The 18,095-nt window shown below is 39.1% G+C and overlaps 1 protein-coding gene across 9 annotated transcripts in view; it reads left to right on the top strand.

Annotated features, from left to right (window-relative positions):
- The window catches only part of TNS3 (tensin 3), a 242,930-nt gene that overhangs the window by 102,065 nt on the left and 122,770 nt on the right, over positions 1-18,095 (top strand). For all 9 annotated transcript variants that reach the window (XM_052794721.1, XM_052794645.1, XM_052794572.1 and 6 more), the window contains 3 exons: positions 5,411-5,452; positions 14,679-14,731; positions 15,562-15,733. In XM_052794721.1, the coding sequence (XP_052650681.1) occupies positions 5,411-5,452; positions 14,679-14,731; positions 15,562-15,733 (267 nt within the window). The remainder of the gene's footprint in view (positions 1-5,410; positions 5,453-14,678; positions 14,732-15,561; positions 15,734-18,095) is intronic.

Here is an 18,095-nt window from a genome sequence, read left to right as displayed (position 1 = left end):
TGTTTAAGTAAATGGACTTGCATAGATTCTGCTTGACAGCTCACACTGGAAAAGGGAAATACACACTCCAGGGTAGGTTTTTTCTGATATTCTGCATAATGTTCTCTTATCTCAAGAGTGACAGATCTTATGTCCCTTGTGAACATGCTTTTAGTTAGTCTTTGAAAATGCTTTCTCAACAGTGGAATACGTAAAAGGAAAGAACAGTACCAATCCCATCTCTATAAAGTGTGCCAGCCGAACATTGAAAAAAACAAACCCAAACCCCAAAACATTTACTGTGGCATTAAGTATTACAGTGTCATGGAGGACTGCCACTTGCCTTTCAAAAGGAGAAGACAAATGCATTAGTGTTCATTTAAAAAATCAGTGTTTCTTATAGTCAGTATTCATTGTAATAAGCACAGGTATCCATGTGGACCCCTCTCTTCAGACAGAACTGTGAAGCAAATGTGATTCCTTAGGTTAAATTCTGATGTTTTGTCTGACTGTTCTATAATGGTGGATCATGTTTGCTCATTGTTTAACTAACCTTCATTCCCTAGCATCCCATTCAGTTTTAGTTCACTGTCATGTCAGAAATCATGCTGGTTTAATTTGCTTTAGGTTAATGTTTTCCACATGGGCTGAAAAATTTAGTACTTGCATGTAAGTAACAAAGTGTGTGTAGCTGAAGTGTTATGTATGAGCTTGCTTTTGATTCTTCTCACTTAATGTCATCAAATGCTGGAGTGAGAGAGGTCAAAGCTCAGAGCCTGTTTCTTGGAAAAATGTCACAGCACTACCTGGTAGATTTGGGGGAGGAAGGAAGGGAAGCTGGAGGTAATTGGGTTTTGGGTGCTTTTAAAGTGGAATCCAAATGAGAAGCTTTCAGGGCAAGATAGCCCTACTGATTAGCAAAACCTTAACAAAGGTGAAGAAACTGTGTGTCTTGAATGACCGAAGTGGGTAGAGCATCTTCTGTGGCATTCCTTTAAGGGCTGATGTGTGTTCCTTGTTTGTAATTACTAAAAGGAATATAACTTTTTTTTTTTTTTGAAGTAGCAATGTCATTTTATCTTTTGCTTTAATGGCCTTATTTTTCCTTCAGAGAGGCTTTTCTAGGGAGCTATTGGCAGGAATCTGTGATGGTTTTCTTCTGTGATGGCAGGAGACGGAGGCGGGACAACTTTTTTGGAACAATTTTTCTTTGTTCCATAGCAAAGTGGTTTTTATTTCTAACCATGTGAATCTAATTTCCTTTGCACTGGCTTTATGGAAAGGTGCGGACAAGAATGTTGTGTTGTGTTTGATATTCTTGAAATGTTACGATTAGTGAGGTGCACAAGTAATGCACGTTAACTATAATATACTGTCATCACAGTGTTCAGTACGTTATATTGGGTCAAAGTATAGTGGCTGCACATGGGGCCAATGAGATGTGAGAGGCATCTAATATCCTTTTGTCTCTGATTTCTAGTTTTACACTGGGAAAGTCATTCTCTTAATACAGGTCACAGTTTCCCCATGGAGAATAGTAGCATTTCTTTTCCTTTTACAGGTAGTAGTGGGAGAAAACACCTCAAAAATGAGATGTGATGAGATATTGCAATGTGTGGTGATGTTTTCCCTGTGAAGTGGCAGGTTTTTTGCCAACCGCAGTGTGTCTTCCAACTGGGGGAGAAGAGTGAGAGAGAACTTGGGAACTGGAAGCAGTGGCCATGAAGCAAATAGGATTGATGTCCGTGTAGAAGGAAGGAAGCGGGGGAGGATTTTCAAAGTTTTGTTATGGAGTTTGTAAGATCAGTGAATTTGGCTGTTGCAGTTAGAATTTTTTATTTTGCTTTACTTTTTTCACCTGGATGTCCCATAGACGTATGTTAGCCTGGCTTCTTTGCCATCTCTGTTCCTTTTTCTCTTTTAGGACTTAAAGACAGGAAGATTTATAACTGGCACAGCTATGTCTTAGAGTGGTCACTGTAGAAAGTAATGATGAAGTTTCAGGAAGAAATGTCAAGCTTTCACTAAAATCTTTAGAAATTTGAGAGGTAGCTCTTCCATCTTAATGTGGCTGATAGTCTTGGTTAAGATCTTTAGCTTGGATATTAGAATATACTTTCAAAGCCCTCCTTCATTTGTGTCCAGTCGGAGACTTGAAGCTGGATCTTCCACATCTCAAATGAGCGTACCACAGTAGTTAGCCACTGAAGAGTTTTATTTGTAATTTTAATCCTAGAGTTGATGAATAGGCAGCAGGAGTAGCAGTATTTGGCTTGTGGGCAACCATTTTAAAGCTGTGCAGGGAGTGTATGGAGACTTGAGTGTACATCCTTAGGTGGACCAGTTTTGAAAGAAAGGGGTTAGATGCTGGGCATCTGGTTATTGTGTGTATGTGTATATATATATATGTGTGTGTGTGTATACACACACACACATACACACGTGTATATACAAACACGTATATTTACCTGAGATGGTTTTTTCACCACAACTCATTTTGGCACTCTTGCCCTTAAGTCAGAAGAAGAAGGGAGCAGTGTGATCCTGCTACTTGAAATAGTTATGTCAAGCCCTTTGCTTTTAGCACCCTGTTCCCTCTCTGTAGTAAGGCGGAGAGAGCTGTTGCTTCTAGCAGAGTGAGAGAACATGAGGCATTTCAGCAGGGGCTCGACAAGCTGGAGAGCAAATTCAAAACATTAAAAAAGAGGAGAAGAGGATATTCTTGCTGCTTATTCAGTGTTCCATCTAGTAGTTATCCTGGAAAACTTTCAGACTACACTAGTCTAGTGCTAAACTGAGCAATACAAGGAAGAATCCCTTTGAACTGGCAAACATTAGGTGTAAACCTCATGTCTCTGTTTTATGTGCAATAACACAAATAAGCTGCTTAGTTGTTCTGGAAGGGTAGGTGCCGAGTTCAGCTTGTGTATGAACTTTCAGGTGAAGAGCAAAAGAGGTGGTGCCTTTTCCCAAGCGCTCTGCTTATGGAGCCCATGAAGTCTCTCTCTACAGAGACCACCAAGTGAATCCAAAATCTGTATTTTGTGTGTTTTGCCTTTTCCTGTATGCATCTCTTTATTTCTGCTAAGTAGCAGTGAGTGTCCTAAGACTGTAAAATAGTAGTAACTAAGGTTATAGTGATACAGGTATTTGTCCTATGTATCACCTTTAATCTGCTGAGAAGAACTTTGAAGTTTCAATCAATTTAGGGTTTCTGGGTTGAATTAATAGCACTGGTCACTTTATATGTTAGTTCTTCTGACTGATGGGTTTGTGCGTTTAACGCTGTGGAGATTTGACAGCTGGCAAGCTAAGTCAAGTTTTTAAACAAGAAATAAAACAATGTCAAAGCCTGCTCTCAAGGGTTAACCATGAACCAGTCTCCCATCATAAGGGTTATGGCCAGTGCAGGCAGGATGGATGTCCTGGTAAATTGTCTGGGGGCTCATTGAATTAAGCAAGGTGTTGCTGCTATAATTTACACTCTGAAAATCTGTAACTATGTTTCCAGTTGAGATTTGCAACTAGAATGTATCTGAACTTCAGTGACCCATCAAAAAAAGAGATCACAGTTACAAAGCTGCATCTCTAGTTCAAAGCACCTTTCCCACAGCAGGCTTTGGGGTCAAATTTTCAGTTCTACCACTACTGCATGGTGGAGTTGTGTGGCCATGCAGCTATGCTGGGGTACCCATAATCTGTCTTGGGCAGAGGCTGGTATTCTTAGTTTGGGCAAACATTGTGTTCCTCTGTGTGTACCTGCTGCTTTAGCTTTCGTTTGTTTGTTTGGTTGGTTTTTTTGGTTTGGGGGTTTTGGTTTTTTGGGGTTTTTTTGTTGTTTTTTAACACTTTCCAAGCTATAAGTTACTGCACAGTCTTGAAGTTGCAGGAGAATCCAGCTCTGGTCAGCAAAACAATTCAACAGGAAGAACTGGGTTTTCATTTTATTGTCTGTGCCATTTTAAGATGGCTTGGTTGTTTACCCAGAATTAGAAAGCAGTTTCCTGAGACTTTTTTCCTCCTTTGGGTGTGCTCTCCAAATAAGTAAGGTTCAATACAAGTTACTCTCTTACCTGTCACTTAGTCTGTATGTGGTAGTGTGCCAGTGAAGATTATGAAGAGGGAAAACATGTTTCATCATACATTTTTACGTGTCGCTTTTAGTTTATGCTTTAAATGTACCAGGTAAATATTAAGTTCGATTTGCATAAGGTTTGCACTTTCACCCTAAACTCTTGCAAAGTGTTGCAGAGTGCTGTTTTAATGGCTGTTATGTTTTGTTCCAGAGGTGTCTATATTTCAGTGGTGGATATATTTCAGTAATTCCTGTTCTGTATAAAATTTGCATGCAAGGTTTTCCAGATTGTGAAATAACTTTGCATTCTGCAGGGTAAAGATGCAGGTGGGCTGTTAGCTATAATTATAATGCTGTTGCTACAGCGGCAATGTAGCTTGTGACAATTTAGCTTTAATGTCTTCTGAGCAAAACCTTCTTGATTTTTGCACAGAATTTGAAGTTGTCTTTTGAAGCAATATTTTTATGCAGTTGAACATTAGGTGTTGCTCTATGCACAATGGACTCTTTGCACACTGGAGGAACGGGGAACACCGAAGTTTGGTGTAGTGTTACCTAACCTACAGCACTGACTTAATTCTACTGTTACTTGGTTTTCTCATTTAGAGTGTTTTTCAAGGTGAAATACTTCTGTTAATTCTCCCATTATAATTCCAAATGGTAAAATCCTTCATCTAGGGTATCTTCTCCTGTGAAATGCCAAATCTTGACTTTGTTGAAGTCTTAAGCAAACATTTTGAGGGTTTTTTACCCAGTTTTACCACTGTACTTCCCCATTACATTACCTTGATTTCATGCTGATAGTAGTCATCAATAAAAAAGCATGCACTGATGGAATGTTGTGCTTCTGGTGATTCATGTTAGATTTTCGTAGTAATGGATTGGCTCATTTCTTTTAAAAGGTTTATTTTAAACCTCTACAGATAGAACTTGGCATGTTTTAAAGCCTTGAATAGAGATTTTGCATAGCGCTTAAAGAAAGTCCTAGGCAGTTCACTTCATCAGTAGCCATGCCAGTGTCTGTTTTCATGAAAAAGCGTAAAATGAGAGATTGGGAAAAAAAGCAGAAGTGAGTATATGGTTAACAGCATACATCTCCATGTATATTGTAACTGGGAGTAAGCACCCTTAGTAGCTGAGTGCTGGCTTACAAGACGTGAATACGCAGGATGATAATGTAAAATCAATTTTTCTGTATCTGTTTGAAAGATAGTTTGGTTATTAATACTGTAGAACATACGTGTACTTCTGAATGATTTATTTGTCATGTGTATACATTAGGAGGGGATTTCTTAGAATATAGTTAAACTATCTGGAAAATTAAAGTCAGTTTTGTTAACTTTTCTCCTTTTGCAGGCTAATAACAATGAGGCCATTAAAAATCATGTAACCAGAACTGTAAGTAATTCCATTTTATTTATTTCTTTTTCCTTTACTTGGCCTGATTTATTTTCCTGTTTGTGGCTGCTTGTTTTTATTACATCTTCATAAAGCATTCGTTGCTAGCCATTTTCAAAGCACGCACTTTGGTTTCTCTACTGTGTGAAATTAGCCTTTGATTAGGATAATTAGTGTTTTTTTACCCCTGAGTTTATCCAGGAACAATGAAATGAACTCTGTGTTCCTTGTTTCTAAATCAAGCAGGGGAGAAGTGAAGAGAAATATTAAAATCTTCATAGACTGATTGTATTCAAAGGAATTCAGAAGTTCGAGATTTTTTTTTTTTCAGCAGCAAGAATATTAATTCTTGTATTGTGGTCAACATGCAGTTGATCTTTTAGCCTTTATTTGTTCAAGCAACTGTGCCATGTTATTTACAAAACAAACGAAATGCCCTCTCCCAACCCTTCATTGTTATTGCTGCTGTAGTACTACTGGTACAAGTAATATTAAATACATTTATTGAAGTACAATAGAACCCAGTCTTCTAAGTGGTGTAGAAATTTCTGCAAATGGGAAGTATTGCACATTTCAATACTGATAGTACTTATGAGTATACTTCTAGCATAATTTCTGTGAAATAAGTGAGACAATCAAAGAAGAAAACACTTTTTGAAGTCCTTTGCAGTTGCCTTTTATCAGAGATGCCAAGTTTCTTTATTTTCTAAATAAATCATGGGAGATGCCTACAGTTAACTATCTGTTAGTAGGCAACTGTGAAGCAGACAGGTATTTGATTCACCGCTGTAAAGATGAAGTTAACTTTTAAAAAGGGGCGGAGGGAGGGACTTGCAAGATGCGTATGGTCTTCACCCGATTCATTGTTGAATTCAAGAGCAGCTCTCTACTGCAATAAATCAGCATCTATTTCACAGTGTTAGTCTTGTGCACGTTGCGTTTGTTTTGCGATGCCGTCCGTGGTTCAGCGCTGCAGGCTTCTGCTGGTGCCGCTCTGTGCAGGGCATGAAGAATGCCGATCCTTGACTACCCGTATAGGCAGGAGACCTTCACAGAGGTTGCATTTGTATTAGCAGTGCAGTTTGTTTACTTGGGGTGGTGATAAATGTTTTTGTGCAACCAAGGCCATCTCTGTGATTGGATCCCTGCTATTATCCACGTTGTTGTGGTAAAATTATAATTATTTCTAAGTTGCTAGAATACATTTGATACTGAAACCAGCTAAAATGTCTAGTGACAAGGTTGTTTCTCCCTTCACTCTTCCTTAACTAGACAAATTAACTAAAATAAAAAAATCAGAATAGAGCAAACTTCTTAGTTATCTGCACGTGAATAATTGGTTTTGACAGCTGCTTCTAGTGTAACAAATGTGAAGCAAAATAATGAGCTACGTTGTGAGGAAAATAATTGCAGATAATTTTCTATTGTTAGTTGGAAGTTTTTAGCTGCATTGTGTTACATCTGAATACTTAGAGGGTTTTCTGTTTGTACTGGTTGCTTATTACACACGCCAAGGTCATATGTTTTGGGTTTTTTTTCTGTACATGTGGTAGCTTGTGCACAGCCATTTTGAAAGCAGCCTTAATGGCAAGCAATGCTTTTTCAGCTGTGTCTTTCGTCCTATTATATTTTGCGTTGGTTGTTATTTGACCATTAGCAAGTTTCCTGAAATGTTGGGGAGTTACTTTTCACGGACCGGTATACTCCAGGAGCAAAGGGTGACATGGATGAAGGGCAGGGGCTCATTGGGAAATAGAAGAAAGTTCCCAACTAAAACACAGTGGTAGGAACACCTATTCCTGTTTGGAAAAGAGAGGAGGTATAAAGCTGCGAGGCTGGGTGAGACTTTTGCAGCTCTGGATCTGTGACCCGTGACGGCCGCACACATCCCGTCTGGGGAGTGCTCACGGGAGGTGCGTTCCTTGTCTTCCTGCCTCCTCTTCCTTCTAAATTTGTGCTGCGCTTGTTCTCCTTTTGGTTTATTAACTAAATTGGAAGAGACTGCTTTAACCTGCCTTTTTTGGCTCTCAGATTTCTTCTCCCTTCCTCTCTCTCCTTTGCATCTTGTTCCGTGGTATCTGGTTCAGGAAAGAAAAGCTCTTGCTTTTTCCTAGCAACTTGACTGCTAATGGAATATTTCTAGCGTCAGCCCTTACTGCTTTATAGGAAAACTGTGTAAACATCAACAAAGAGAGTTTGGCTTGAATTCTAGGTAGTGTCAGAACCAAACTTCTGTTAGCTTAATTCTAATGTTTGGGATAGCTCTGAGGCATGGATAACACTTTCTTACTCAGGAAGTCAGAAGTGCATTTTCTTACAGGGCATTTTCTTAGAGGGCTTCCCCATGCCCCTATGGACTGGAATCTTATTTTATTCTTAATATTAACGTATTAAAAACAAATAAATAAGGCTTCTTGTTTCAGCTAAAGGCTGGCAGAAATGATTCTGTCACTTTCTATCCAAGAATTGCGTGCACATAACTTTCTGTTAGCTAACAGGGTGCTAAATTTGTGCTGAAAGTTTGCTACAGTTTTGATCTCTTGCATCTTAACTAGGTCAGAGAAAAACTTGGTAGATCTGCTTCTGAAGTCTTTGCCTCTGCTACCACATTTTTTCTTTCCACTGTGGACATCACTGTCTTTTTACAGAGTTAGGAAGTAGAGCACATACATACAGGAACTTTGCATTAGGTGCTACTGAGTCATGCTGTACAGGACTTCCACAGAGCCTCTTAACGTGGTAGGTGTGAATTAATGCAGAAACCTTTACACTTTACTGTGTCTGTTGTGCTTAATTTCATTGCCTGTGGGTAGTATTCATTCAGGAAGCTGTTCCAAAGCTCTGGAGTAATTATGAAACTATGCCATAACCGGAGCTGGAGCACATCTATTATTTTAGTCATTGAGGTAAACTCCTTGGCTAACACTTAACATGGCAATACTTAAATACGGACATAGTACGTTTCCCCGTAGGTTTGCGGTGGAACACAGTCATTGGAGTGTTGGCACGACTCTAATAACTCGCCCAGGCAGGTGTGCTCCTGTTCTGCGTGTGCAAGAGACAGCGTTACGCAGCACCGGTTAGGGCTAGGCGCTAGCCTCGCAAAGCTCGTCGTGAACTCCTGGTCTTGAGACTTTGTAGAACTAAGGCTTCAGAAATATTATGGTTTTCCAAATGTGAATATGTATATCTGTAAAATTGTATATGAAGTAAAACCTCAATTGTGCCTCATTCTCTCTTGAATATGGACTTTACATGCATTCAGTATTCTCTCCTAAAGAGCGCTTAGTAGCAAAGATTTGCGATGTGCCTTCTCTCTGTTACGAATTTCAGTTTTTTAAAAGAAAAGCATGGATAGAAGACCCAGCTGCACCAGGAACTTTCAGGCTGTGAGCAGGGCTGCTTTTCTGAATCTAAGTGAGTTGGAAGATTATCTTTCTGGACTCTTGCTGTTACACTACACAGGGGAACAGATGATTATTTTTGTGGCACACAGTATACAGAACAAAAAACGTACAGCCAAACAAATAGCTGTTTGCAGTAGAAATAGTGATAAATCTCTTCTGCAGACACTCAACTGCAAAAAAGATTTTTTTTTTTTAATTAATTTTTTAATATTTACTGCAGGACTCGATACACAGTAACATAGAGACATTTGTATTCACAAGGCCTGAATCTTTGTTTTCCACATTAGGAATTATTCTAAAGCCAGAGGCCAAAAGATTATGCAAATTTTGGTTCTCATCCAAGACATCTAAACATGTGTTTCATTGTAGCTTCTAAAAGCAACTACTGTGTCAGTAGGAATTATCATGGTGGAGCAGTCCAACTATCAGTGTAGTTCATTGTCCTGTCTTTTCTGCAGTACCCCGGAGTGTATAGAACTGTTACACTATGCGTTAGAGTAGGTTAGAGAATTTCTTCTGATTCCTGTCTGTGGCTTGAGGAATGAAAATACCGTCACAAATTTGGTTAAAATGCATTCAGGTCTCCCGCTGATCAGTCTTTCTATTCATATTCTTATTTGTGACTGTTTAAATGGTGAACAATGATGTGGAAAAAAAGTTTCATAAGCTAATTAAAAGCATGTAAAATGTATGTAATTTTATGACAGATTAGCTAATCAAATTTTCTGATGCTTACATCAACATTAAGAATAGGCACAAATAAAATGTTTATATCCCAAATAGATCCATCTCATTCTCTCAAAACGTGTCCTGATACCTTTAAGTCACAGATTATTTATTGATTTACATTTCAGGTAGTTGTAGTTTCTACTCACTGATCCTTACATTTGTTAATGCTTCCATTCAAGAAGTCCAGAAGAGAAATCGATGAGCTGTCTGAATGCACATCAGATCCTGGAGCCATGAGTTTTCAGTAGTGCTGTTCCTTGGAGGAGCATATAGTTGATGTACAGCTGTCTCAGCTGTTTAAAACAACCTCGTCCTTGAAACCGGTAGTTCTTATATTCTGCTGAGATTGCTTTTAAGCAGATATTGTATTATTATATTATAGTTCAGTGCCAGGAACAGGGCTCTGGGAAAGGCTACTGAATGATTTTTCATTTGGCTTCCTTAGCCTGCCTTTGATTCTAGTCTCAAAAGTCGTTATCCCACCTGGTATTTCTAAGCCCATGTGTGGCCCACATGTGTGGTTTTAATTTGGTATTGGAAACTAGCAGTTTACATACTAGGGTTTTGATTACTTTTTTTTCCAGAGTTGTCATATAAAAGATAGTAAATCAGTGTACTGACAAAACACAAATGAATTTATTTGGGGCAAAATTGATCTCCCTTCACCCCTTGTCCCTTCCGTGATCTTTCTGGTCTCTGAAGCTCTACTACAGAGGACTTTAGCCTATGAAGTGTGTAAGCCTACTAGCCGTAACCCAAGTTCCCTTACTTAGTTCTTGGAAAGGTTGACGATGATCATCTTGCTGAGAGACATGATTTTTTACAGATATGATTTATTTTGGGGTTGGTTTTTTTCTTTTTTTTTTTTTTAGGCATTATTTTTTTATTTGATTGTCCCCATTTCTTTCCTTGAGAGGTGGCCTTTCTTTCATCATAGGCGAGGGGATGCAGGCTTAGCAGAGAGAATATTTCTTATTCCTTCTGTTTCTGGACTAGTGCAGAAGGTGTCTCAATGCCACCTCAGTGCCACACTGTGTGAGATGGCCTGTACTGTACCTGCATCGTGTTTTTGCTCTGAAGCTGTGGAGAGACTGGAAGAGAGATTGTAAAGGTATGAGATGCAGCCTGCTGCCTGGGACAGCACAAGCTTGCTATTTGAGGCAGAGCAGGTAATCCAGAAGCAGGTTCACGCACTTCAGAGTCAGAGGAAGGTGAATGAACAGGACTGATCTCAAAAGCCTGGTTCTTCCAAGCTGTGCTTTTATTGCTGTCTTGCCCACTTCTTATGCTTCCATTGACAGCAGGCTGTGCTGGGAAACTTACCTCCTAGTGACTGTTGTGACCTGGTGAAAATTATGTAGAATTAAATACGGGCTTGTTTCTTAGCTTCTATATCACACCTAGGCTGTTCTGGACTCTGGGCTGGTCTCATCAGAGGACTGCATTTTTGAGAAAGTTGGGTTAGCAAGCTCTGCAATGTGCCCAGGACTAGACCCAGGAGCCCAGGATGGTAAAAGAAGCAGTAAGGAGGATGTCAAAGGACAGAGTTGCACGGCTTGAGTTTTTGCTGGAAAAGGGCAATCGCGCCGTACCTCGGATGCAATGAATTTGCTCGTTAATAACATTCTGTGGCTGGCGAGAAGACAGTTGGCTTTGGAGAAGCAATTGCTTCCCCCTGCTGGCTTTTATACAACAACTGCAGCTAAACTTGCCTGACCAAAAGGGTCTTTGCACTTGTTTACAGCGGGATAACTTTTATGTGTTCTTGTTTGGGATTGATCTGTTCAGGGTATAAAAATTCCTTAAAACTGAATGAATAGGTAAATGGGAGGTGTTTTTTCAAAACTCTGCTTCACAAATGACTGCTTTTACTGTCTGCATTGCCAGGCAGTCCCAGGGAAGCAGGTGAACAAGAATCGTGGGGAGAAGTTCAAGGAAGAATAGTCTCAGGGTGGTCTGTCCTACTGGCAACTATTTAAGTGCTAGTTCCACTGGATCTGTCCGAGTTACAACTCTAAATTTTTAGCCAGGTGTGGTTAAACAGCCTATTTTGAGCCATTATTTTTTGTTCCCCTTCATCTTCTCTAGTGCTGTTGGTTGACAGAAAATGAAAATCTTACCTAGTTTTGCAAAATTTTCTGTGTAACTGTCCATCCTGGGAGATGCCAGGTGGAATTTGCTGTCTTGGAAGATTAGCCGAATGTTTTGCCATTATCCCTCTGGTGTGCAGCGAGGCAGAAAATAGTGGGGTTTTTTTTACCTGGATGGAGATGATTTGCCTTTATGGATAGTCTGCCCTGTGCCATTGAGTCCTGTGCTTGGTGAAACTCATATTCTGCTGGTAGGTGTGTGTGACTTGGTCCAGAATGAAGAATACCTTCTTATCAGTGAAATGACCCTGAAACCATGCAGAAATGTTAGGGGGGGGGGGAGAAGAGAGGTAGTCACAGAAGTTCAAGATTGATTTTAGTTGACTATTAAACCCAAATTCAGTCAGAAGCATGGTAAGATATGGCTCACGTTTACAGATTGCCTGTTGTGAGAAATGCTGTTAACAGCTTCTTCACATGTTTGAGAATATGTTTTAGGGGTGTGTGCATATATGGTATGTGTTTCATCAAACCTTTAAAAGCTTTTTCAGTAACCATTTTGCCTCTGTAGTAAGTCATGTATTACGTCTTTGTTGGATTTTCCTAAATATTTTAGCTGTGAGAGGAAAAGTTAGTGGTGTAGTCACTGATAATTAGTAAACAAAACAAATAGTAAAAAGACAAACTGAGGAAAAAAGAATGCATTGCTAGCTACAAGATAATTAAGCCATGGAAGAGAGGGGGAAGTGACTATAATCTAGAGGACTTGCAGAAAACCAGAGGCATGTCCTTGACTGTTTGTCCGTTTGCCAATGCATTGACTGTAGTCAACATATAATGTACAAGGTGACCTTGACCTTATGAAGGATTAGGTAAAATTTAGTAGTTTGTTGCACTATAGATAGGCAATGGGAAGTTTCGTGATCTGAATCAAAGTATCTTTTGAAGATGGTTAGGGTTCTGTTGATTTTGGGAGCTGTCCAGAATTTGTATAAAAGCGTACCCATAATGACAGACTGAAGAGCGTTGCAGCTTTTTGAGACCATGCAATGAAATGGGATACCCAGGTGAGATTTCATAAGAAGAGTCCTTTAAAACTGATATAATCATGTTTTTATACATGCAACCAATCAGCTAGAGTTTTAAACTGTATTATAGATACTTGAGGAAAATTTCTTTTCAAACAGCACTGGTAATTTAAGTTGTACCAGCTGTTGAATTATGGAAGTTGTCAGGATTATCCATCTTTGTACACAGAGCAGTAAAGGGTAATAGTACTGTGCATTTCAGTAGGTGACATGGCACGCATATGGTAAATATAGATCTCACTAACAGAGTTTTTTTTCTGCTAGTGGTTTGCATTATGTTATTGTTCATATGCTTCTATGCTGCATGCTACTAGGTTATAGGCTAGTTTATATGCTACAACAGTGTGCAATAGAGAATTATTTTATCACTTATTTTCTTACCAGAGGAAGCCACTAAGTGACTGATTATTCAGGTTACGTGGAGGTTTAGTCACAAAATTGCTAAAAAATGGTGGAAGTACTCCTTAAGCAGTGGATACATTTGTGTGACCAACGGAGACTGAGGAAGTGGAGGGAGAGGCATGTTCTGCCAATTGCTCTCTAGTTATAAAAACAAAACAAAACATGCTAAAAGCTTTTTCTTGAATTTCAGTTATTAGTTATTTACTTGTTTTGGCACCCATGGTGTATTACCTACAGCCTTTAAAATCCTAAGAAAGTACTCGGTAGAAAGAAGCTGAAAATACCATGAAGTTTCCTCGTTTTCTGTGTCTAAGTAAAGGCAGGAACTAGTGGAACTGGGACCAAACACTTAGGTGAGCTGCACCTTATGCTATCAGGTGTGCTTTAATTTTTGCCAAAACAGCTCGTTTCCAGAAATTTTGGAAGGAAATGTGCCACTTGCATGCTTGTATGCGTCCTAGCTGTTCCCAGGTTTTGTTACACAGTGTCACTGTATGGAAAGTTCTAAGGCCTCTTCCATTCAAACACAATTTATTTGCTTTGGGAATATTTGTCATGTGTGTAGCCAAAATAGATAGGGTTTATCAGCTCTCCAGCTCTTACCCTTCATCTTAATAAGCTCTTCTGTGCATTTTTCTGTGTAGTAAGTATAAATTCAGGGCAGGAAGACGAGTGAATACTCCTTCTCTTATGGAGTTACTGATACATGATACTAAATTGAACTTCTGATTTTCTGTATAACAAGATATATCTAAATGTAAAGTAAATATTTTTATTTATTTTTATTTAATGTTAGTATGGCAATAGCTGTCTTTTTCTAAAAACATATCCTGGAAAGAAGGGATACTGCCCCTCTAGATGTCCCTGTTTCTCTCATTACGTACAGAGAGCTTGGGTGAGTATCACACTGGAGCTTAGTTCTGAGACAGCTAAAATTAAGTGAGAAAAATTCTGTTACTAAGGTTCATGGGGAGAACATTGTGACACTTTTTAATGCGTAGTTACTGTTACTGAACAAATGGAACTATGAAAGACACAGACTAAATTCTTGTAAAGCAAAACCATTGCAGCTCAGGCTTCTATTCAAACTCCCAGGACTGATACTGGAATAAATTGAGTATATTTTTCAATATTGTTATAAGAGAATCACTTGAGAGGAACTTGCTTTTGCAGGTTTATACAGAAATTCAAGCTCTATCTTCTCAGAAGTCCATTGAATGTTTTCTCTAATCTTAATGCAGTTACCAAGAAGAGCACAAAAGACAGCCAGCCCTTCTCTGGCAGCAGTGAGTTGGAAGAGGTAGTAGTGAGTCTGTATGAAGAGTTTGACATAACCTGGCCATAACCACAGTGTTTGCGGTCAAAACATAAGGCGATGATCCTCTCTTATCCTATTGTTGGTATAGTTGGTATAGTTTTTATATAATAAATGAGGAAAAAAGGCAGGAATAGTGACATCAGTGGCAGCAAGGAAGGTACTGGATTGACTGCTCTGCTTTCTTTGTTCTAGAATTCCAGTAGTGCTTCGAAGAACTCCTCTTTCACTTGTGACAAAGGATCACGGTAAGTATTTCTTCAATATTTTGTGTAGTAGTGTCACATACTGCTGTGGTGGGTTTAGGTTTTGTTACTTGTGGTTGTGATTTCTGTGAGTTCAGTCTTCTGCAAGACAAGTCCTGCTACGCAAGGACCATTTTTACAGTCCCTGTCTGAGAAAACAACTGGGCATATTTAATGAGCTTACTTTTAACTTAAGGACTGTAATCTTCTGATTATCCTATTAAGAAGGACAAGGTAAGGTGCCTGGTTGTGTCCTCAGCCTGGAAAAGGAGGAGAAGGTAGAGTAAACAGTATCTGTAGACTAACCTGTGAGATTAATTGCATGACATTGGTGTCTGCTGCAGTTTGGGGACTGGTTTTGGATTCACTTCAGTGTTACTCAGAGCAGATTTCAGGGTGGTATCCACCTGCAGTGTTTTACAGATCACTGGTGAATCTACCAATTTGTAAAGCATTTGCAGAATTCCACAGAAAAAGAGATTTGTGCAGACATAAGTACCTATATGTTTTCTATTTAACTCCCAAATTTGTTGCACTAGTGTTTGTCAAAATTGCTTGTATTCATTTTACTGCTTTTCTACATTATTGGTTGCAGAGATTTTTTTTCACTACAGTTTTAACGTGAAGAACTCTGATGTTTGGCTAACTCCATTTGTGTACTGAACTGATTAATTTGAGCTGTGTAGGCATTTAATAAGTTGTAATTGTAGTGAAAATATTGGAAACATCAGATGCTTGACTGTATGAATCCAAGTTGCAGTTTCTTCTCGTTAGTATGCTATGCTTGTTCTCAGCCGCTTTGCTCTGAACTGCCACATCTAATTTCTTCACAGAAGTGCAGACTTTGATCACATTATGGAGGAAGGCTATGAACTTGACCTCACTTACATCACAGAGCGGATCATCGCTGTATCCTTCCCTGCTAGCTGTTCTGAGGAAACTTACCTCCACAATCTACAAGATGTAACCCGAATGCTCAAATCCAAACATGGGGATAATTACTTGGTATGTGTAGGATCAGTCTTTTGCGATACATCATCTTCTGTCCTGCAGGAAGACCACTTATAGGTCCATGTATACCATTATAAACTAAAAGTCACTCATCTAAGCTTCTTTGGTCCACCTTTACAGCTTCGCAAGCAGGAGCAAGATTTTCAGTAGTGGTTTAAGCTGTTAGGCAAGGACAGATATTAAAAGCACTTTTCTGCTGGTGGCACTGCAGTCTCTGTTGTGATAGCGCATAGTCAAATGCTGTAGAATAATTGCACTGACTGTTTTCATTGTCCAAAGCATGCTTTTAAAAGATACATACACTGCAATGTGGAGTGTGTTCTTTTTTTCTAGCAGCTAGCTACATCTGGGTCCTCAGTTGGGTATCTGATGGTCTCTCACCATCATGTCTTGGATGTCTCTACTATATATTGTGAAACAACATATAAAAGTAGGGTTGCTGTTTTTGTATTCTGTCCAGCTTGTTCTCATTAACTTGATTTAGATGCATTTTTTTTCCTGCTGTTTAGTTTTCTATAGGAAATTCAGTTGTAAGTAACTCTATAATAAGCTCCGTGTGCAGAAGTTTTTCTTTTTTAAATGATGACCCCAACTGCTAATGTCCTGTGCTGTTTTCGGGCTAGTGCATCTAAACCCTATGGCATGTATTGTCTCAGCTTGTTCTATGAAGGCAAATTTCAAACAGGGCCAGTATTTTATTTACTTTTTTCTTCTACTGTCTTCTTTAGTTAGCAGTAACTTTTAGTGTAAACTATTAGAATCAAATCCACAGCTTCAGGACTATGAACTTGACTCACAGTGGACATGAGTTTCTGGAGAGATTCCACCTAATGATTTAAATAGATTGTCTTTCACTCACAAACCGAGGTGTCATAGATGCATTATGAACCAGCTATTGTCCTCAAGATGCCCTTGTAATACTTGTAATGTGGTTTGATGTCCTCCGCATGCCACCTTCTTGCCCTTGGCTTCCCTTCCATCAGACGCTGGTAGCTTGTAAGGCACAAGATAGCAATAGTTTGAAGGTGACCTGTATGTAAAGCTTTACTGATTCACATTCACCTGTTCTCAGTGGCCTTTCCCATGCGACAGCAGTGTTTTGGTATTTGTGAAATAAGCTTGTAGTCTCAGTCCAGTTAAATCTCGCTAAATACCTGTTTGTATTACAAAAATCTGACATATGGTAAGTCTTGTTTAGGGTGCCCTCTCTCAAAGTGGGATTGCAGTCAGTTTCTCTTGCAAAGTTTGGATTTTTGATTTTTTTTGGTTTTGTTTTAGTTTTGTTCTATTTATTTGTTTATATTCTAATGAGTACTTTGGAAATCGGGTGGCTTGGTCAAAAGAAAGTTTGATGCTGTCTGCTCCAAGTATGTTTCTGCAAATTTGCAAGGTAACCTGGCAAACACAGCCAGGTTGTAGATCCAGAGAGCCCATTTTTAAACTATCATTTGTTTCTCATGCTTCAAAGACCCCCTTCAGTCTGCTCAAGAGGCATGTGTATAGCAGCAAAAAAAAACCCCCAAACCAACAAAAAACCAACCAACCAAACCCTCCAAAAAAGGTACGCAAGTGAGCAGTTCTGCTGAAGTTGATGAGAACAGTTTTACTCTTTCATTGGGTCAGGGTCTCAGCTAGCAGAACATATACTACAAATCAGCATTTAGCATTTCTTACCTAGCTGTTCTCCCTCCAGATTTTTACATATATTAAACTGTTGCCACTACAGTTGATAGTGAGGACAGAGAAGGGGAATGACACACCCAAGGAATTGGGTGAGTGCATTGTTGCCTGTTTGAGTCTGTTGTGAAGACTGTGAACAAAAAATCACAAGTAAAACTCATTTGCTCTAACAGCAGAGGATTATGCTTTGAGAGTCTAAGGACTAGAGTCCTTTATGGAGAGATGGAAGCCTGTCCATAGTTTACAGTAAATTTTTGTCTGCTTTGTTGTCCTAAAGAAACAAAGCTTCCCAGAAGGCTTTGGTTCCTAGAAGAAACGTGACCCCAACAGAGTCCAACAGTCTCCAACAGAGAAAAACTTCAAAACTGAATTTTTGTAGTGTCCGTGTAGTACTTTCATCAGTTTATTCTGTTTGTATGTGTGTGGCCTTGGTCAGCAAGAGGGAAATCACATTATGTTGAAAAATTCAAGATGATGTTACTCCAAAAGAATCCAGTGATGTGTCAAAATTCCTGTAGTTGTAAAAGCCTGTTCTTTAAATGCTGATAGCCTTTAGAAATTGGCTGTTAAAACAACCAAGCTTTTATGTCAAAAATTGAAAAAGACTTTTTCAATCATAGAATAGAATCATAGAATCATTTAGCTTGGAAAAGACCTTTAAGATCATCCAGTCCAA

This window comes from Harpia harpyja, chromosome 1 (assembly GCF_026419915.1).
Source record: "Harpia harpyja isolate bHarHar1 chromosome 1, bHarHar1 primary haplotype, whole genome shotgun sequence".
Taxonomy (NCBI): Eukaryota; Metazoa; Chordata; class Aves; order Accipitriformes; family Accipitridae; genus Harpia; species Harpia harpyja.
Note: the sequence above shows the minus strand (reverse complement) of the source record. Positions and strands in the feature narration are given on the sequence as shown.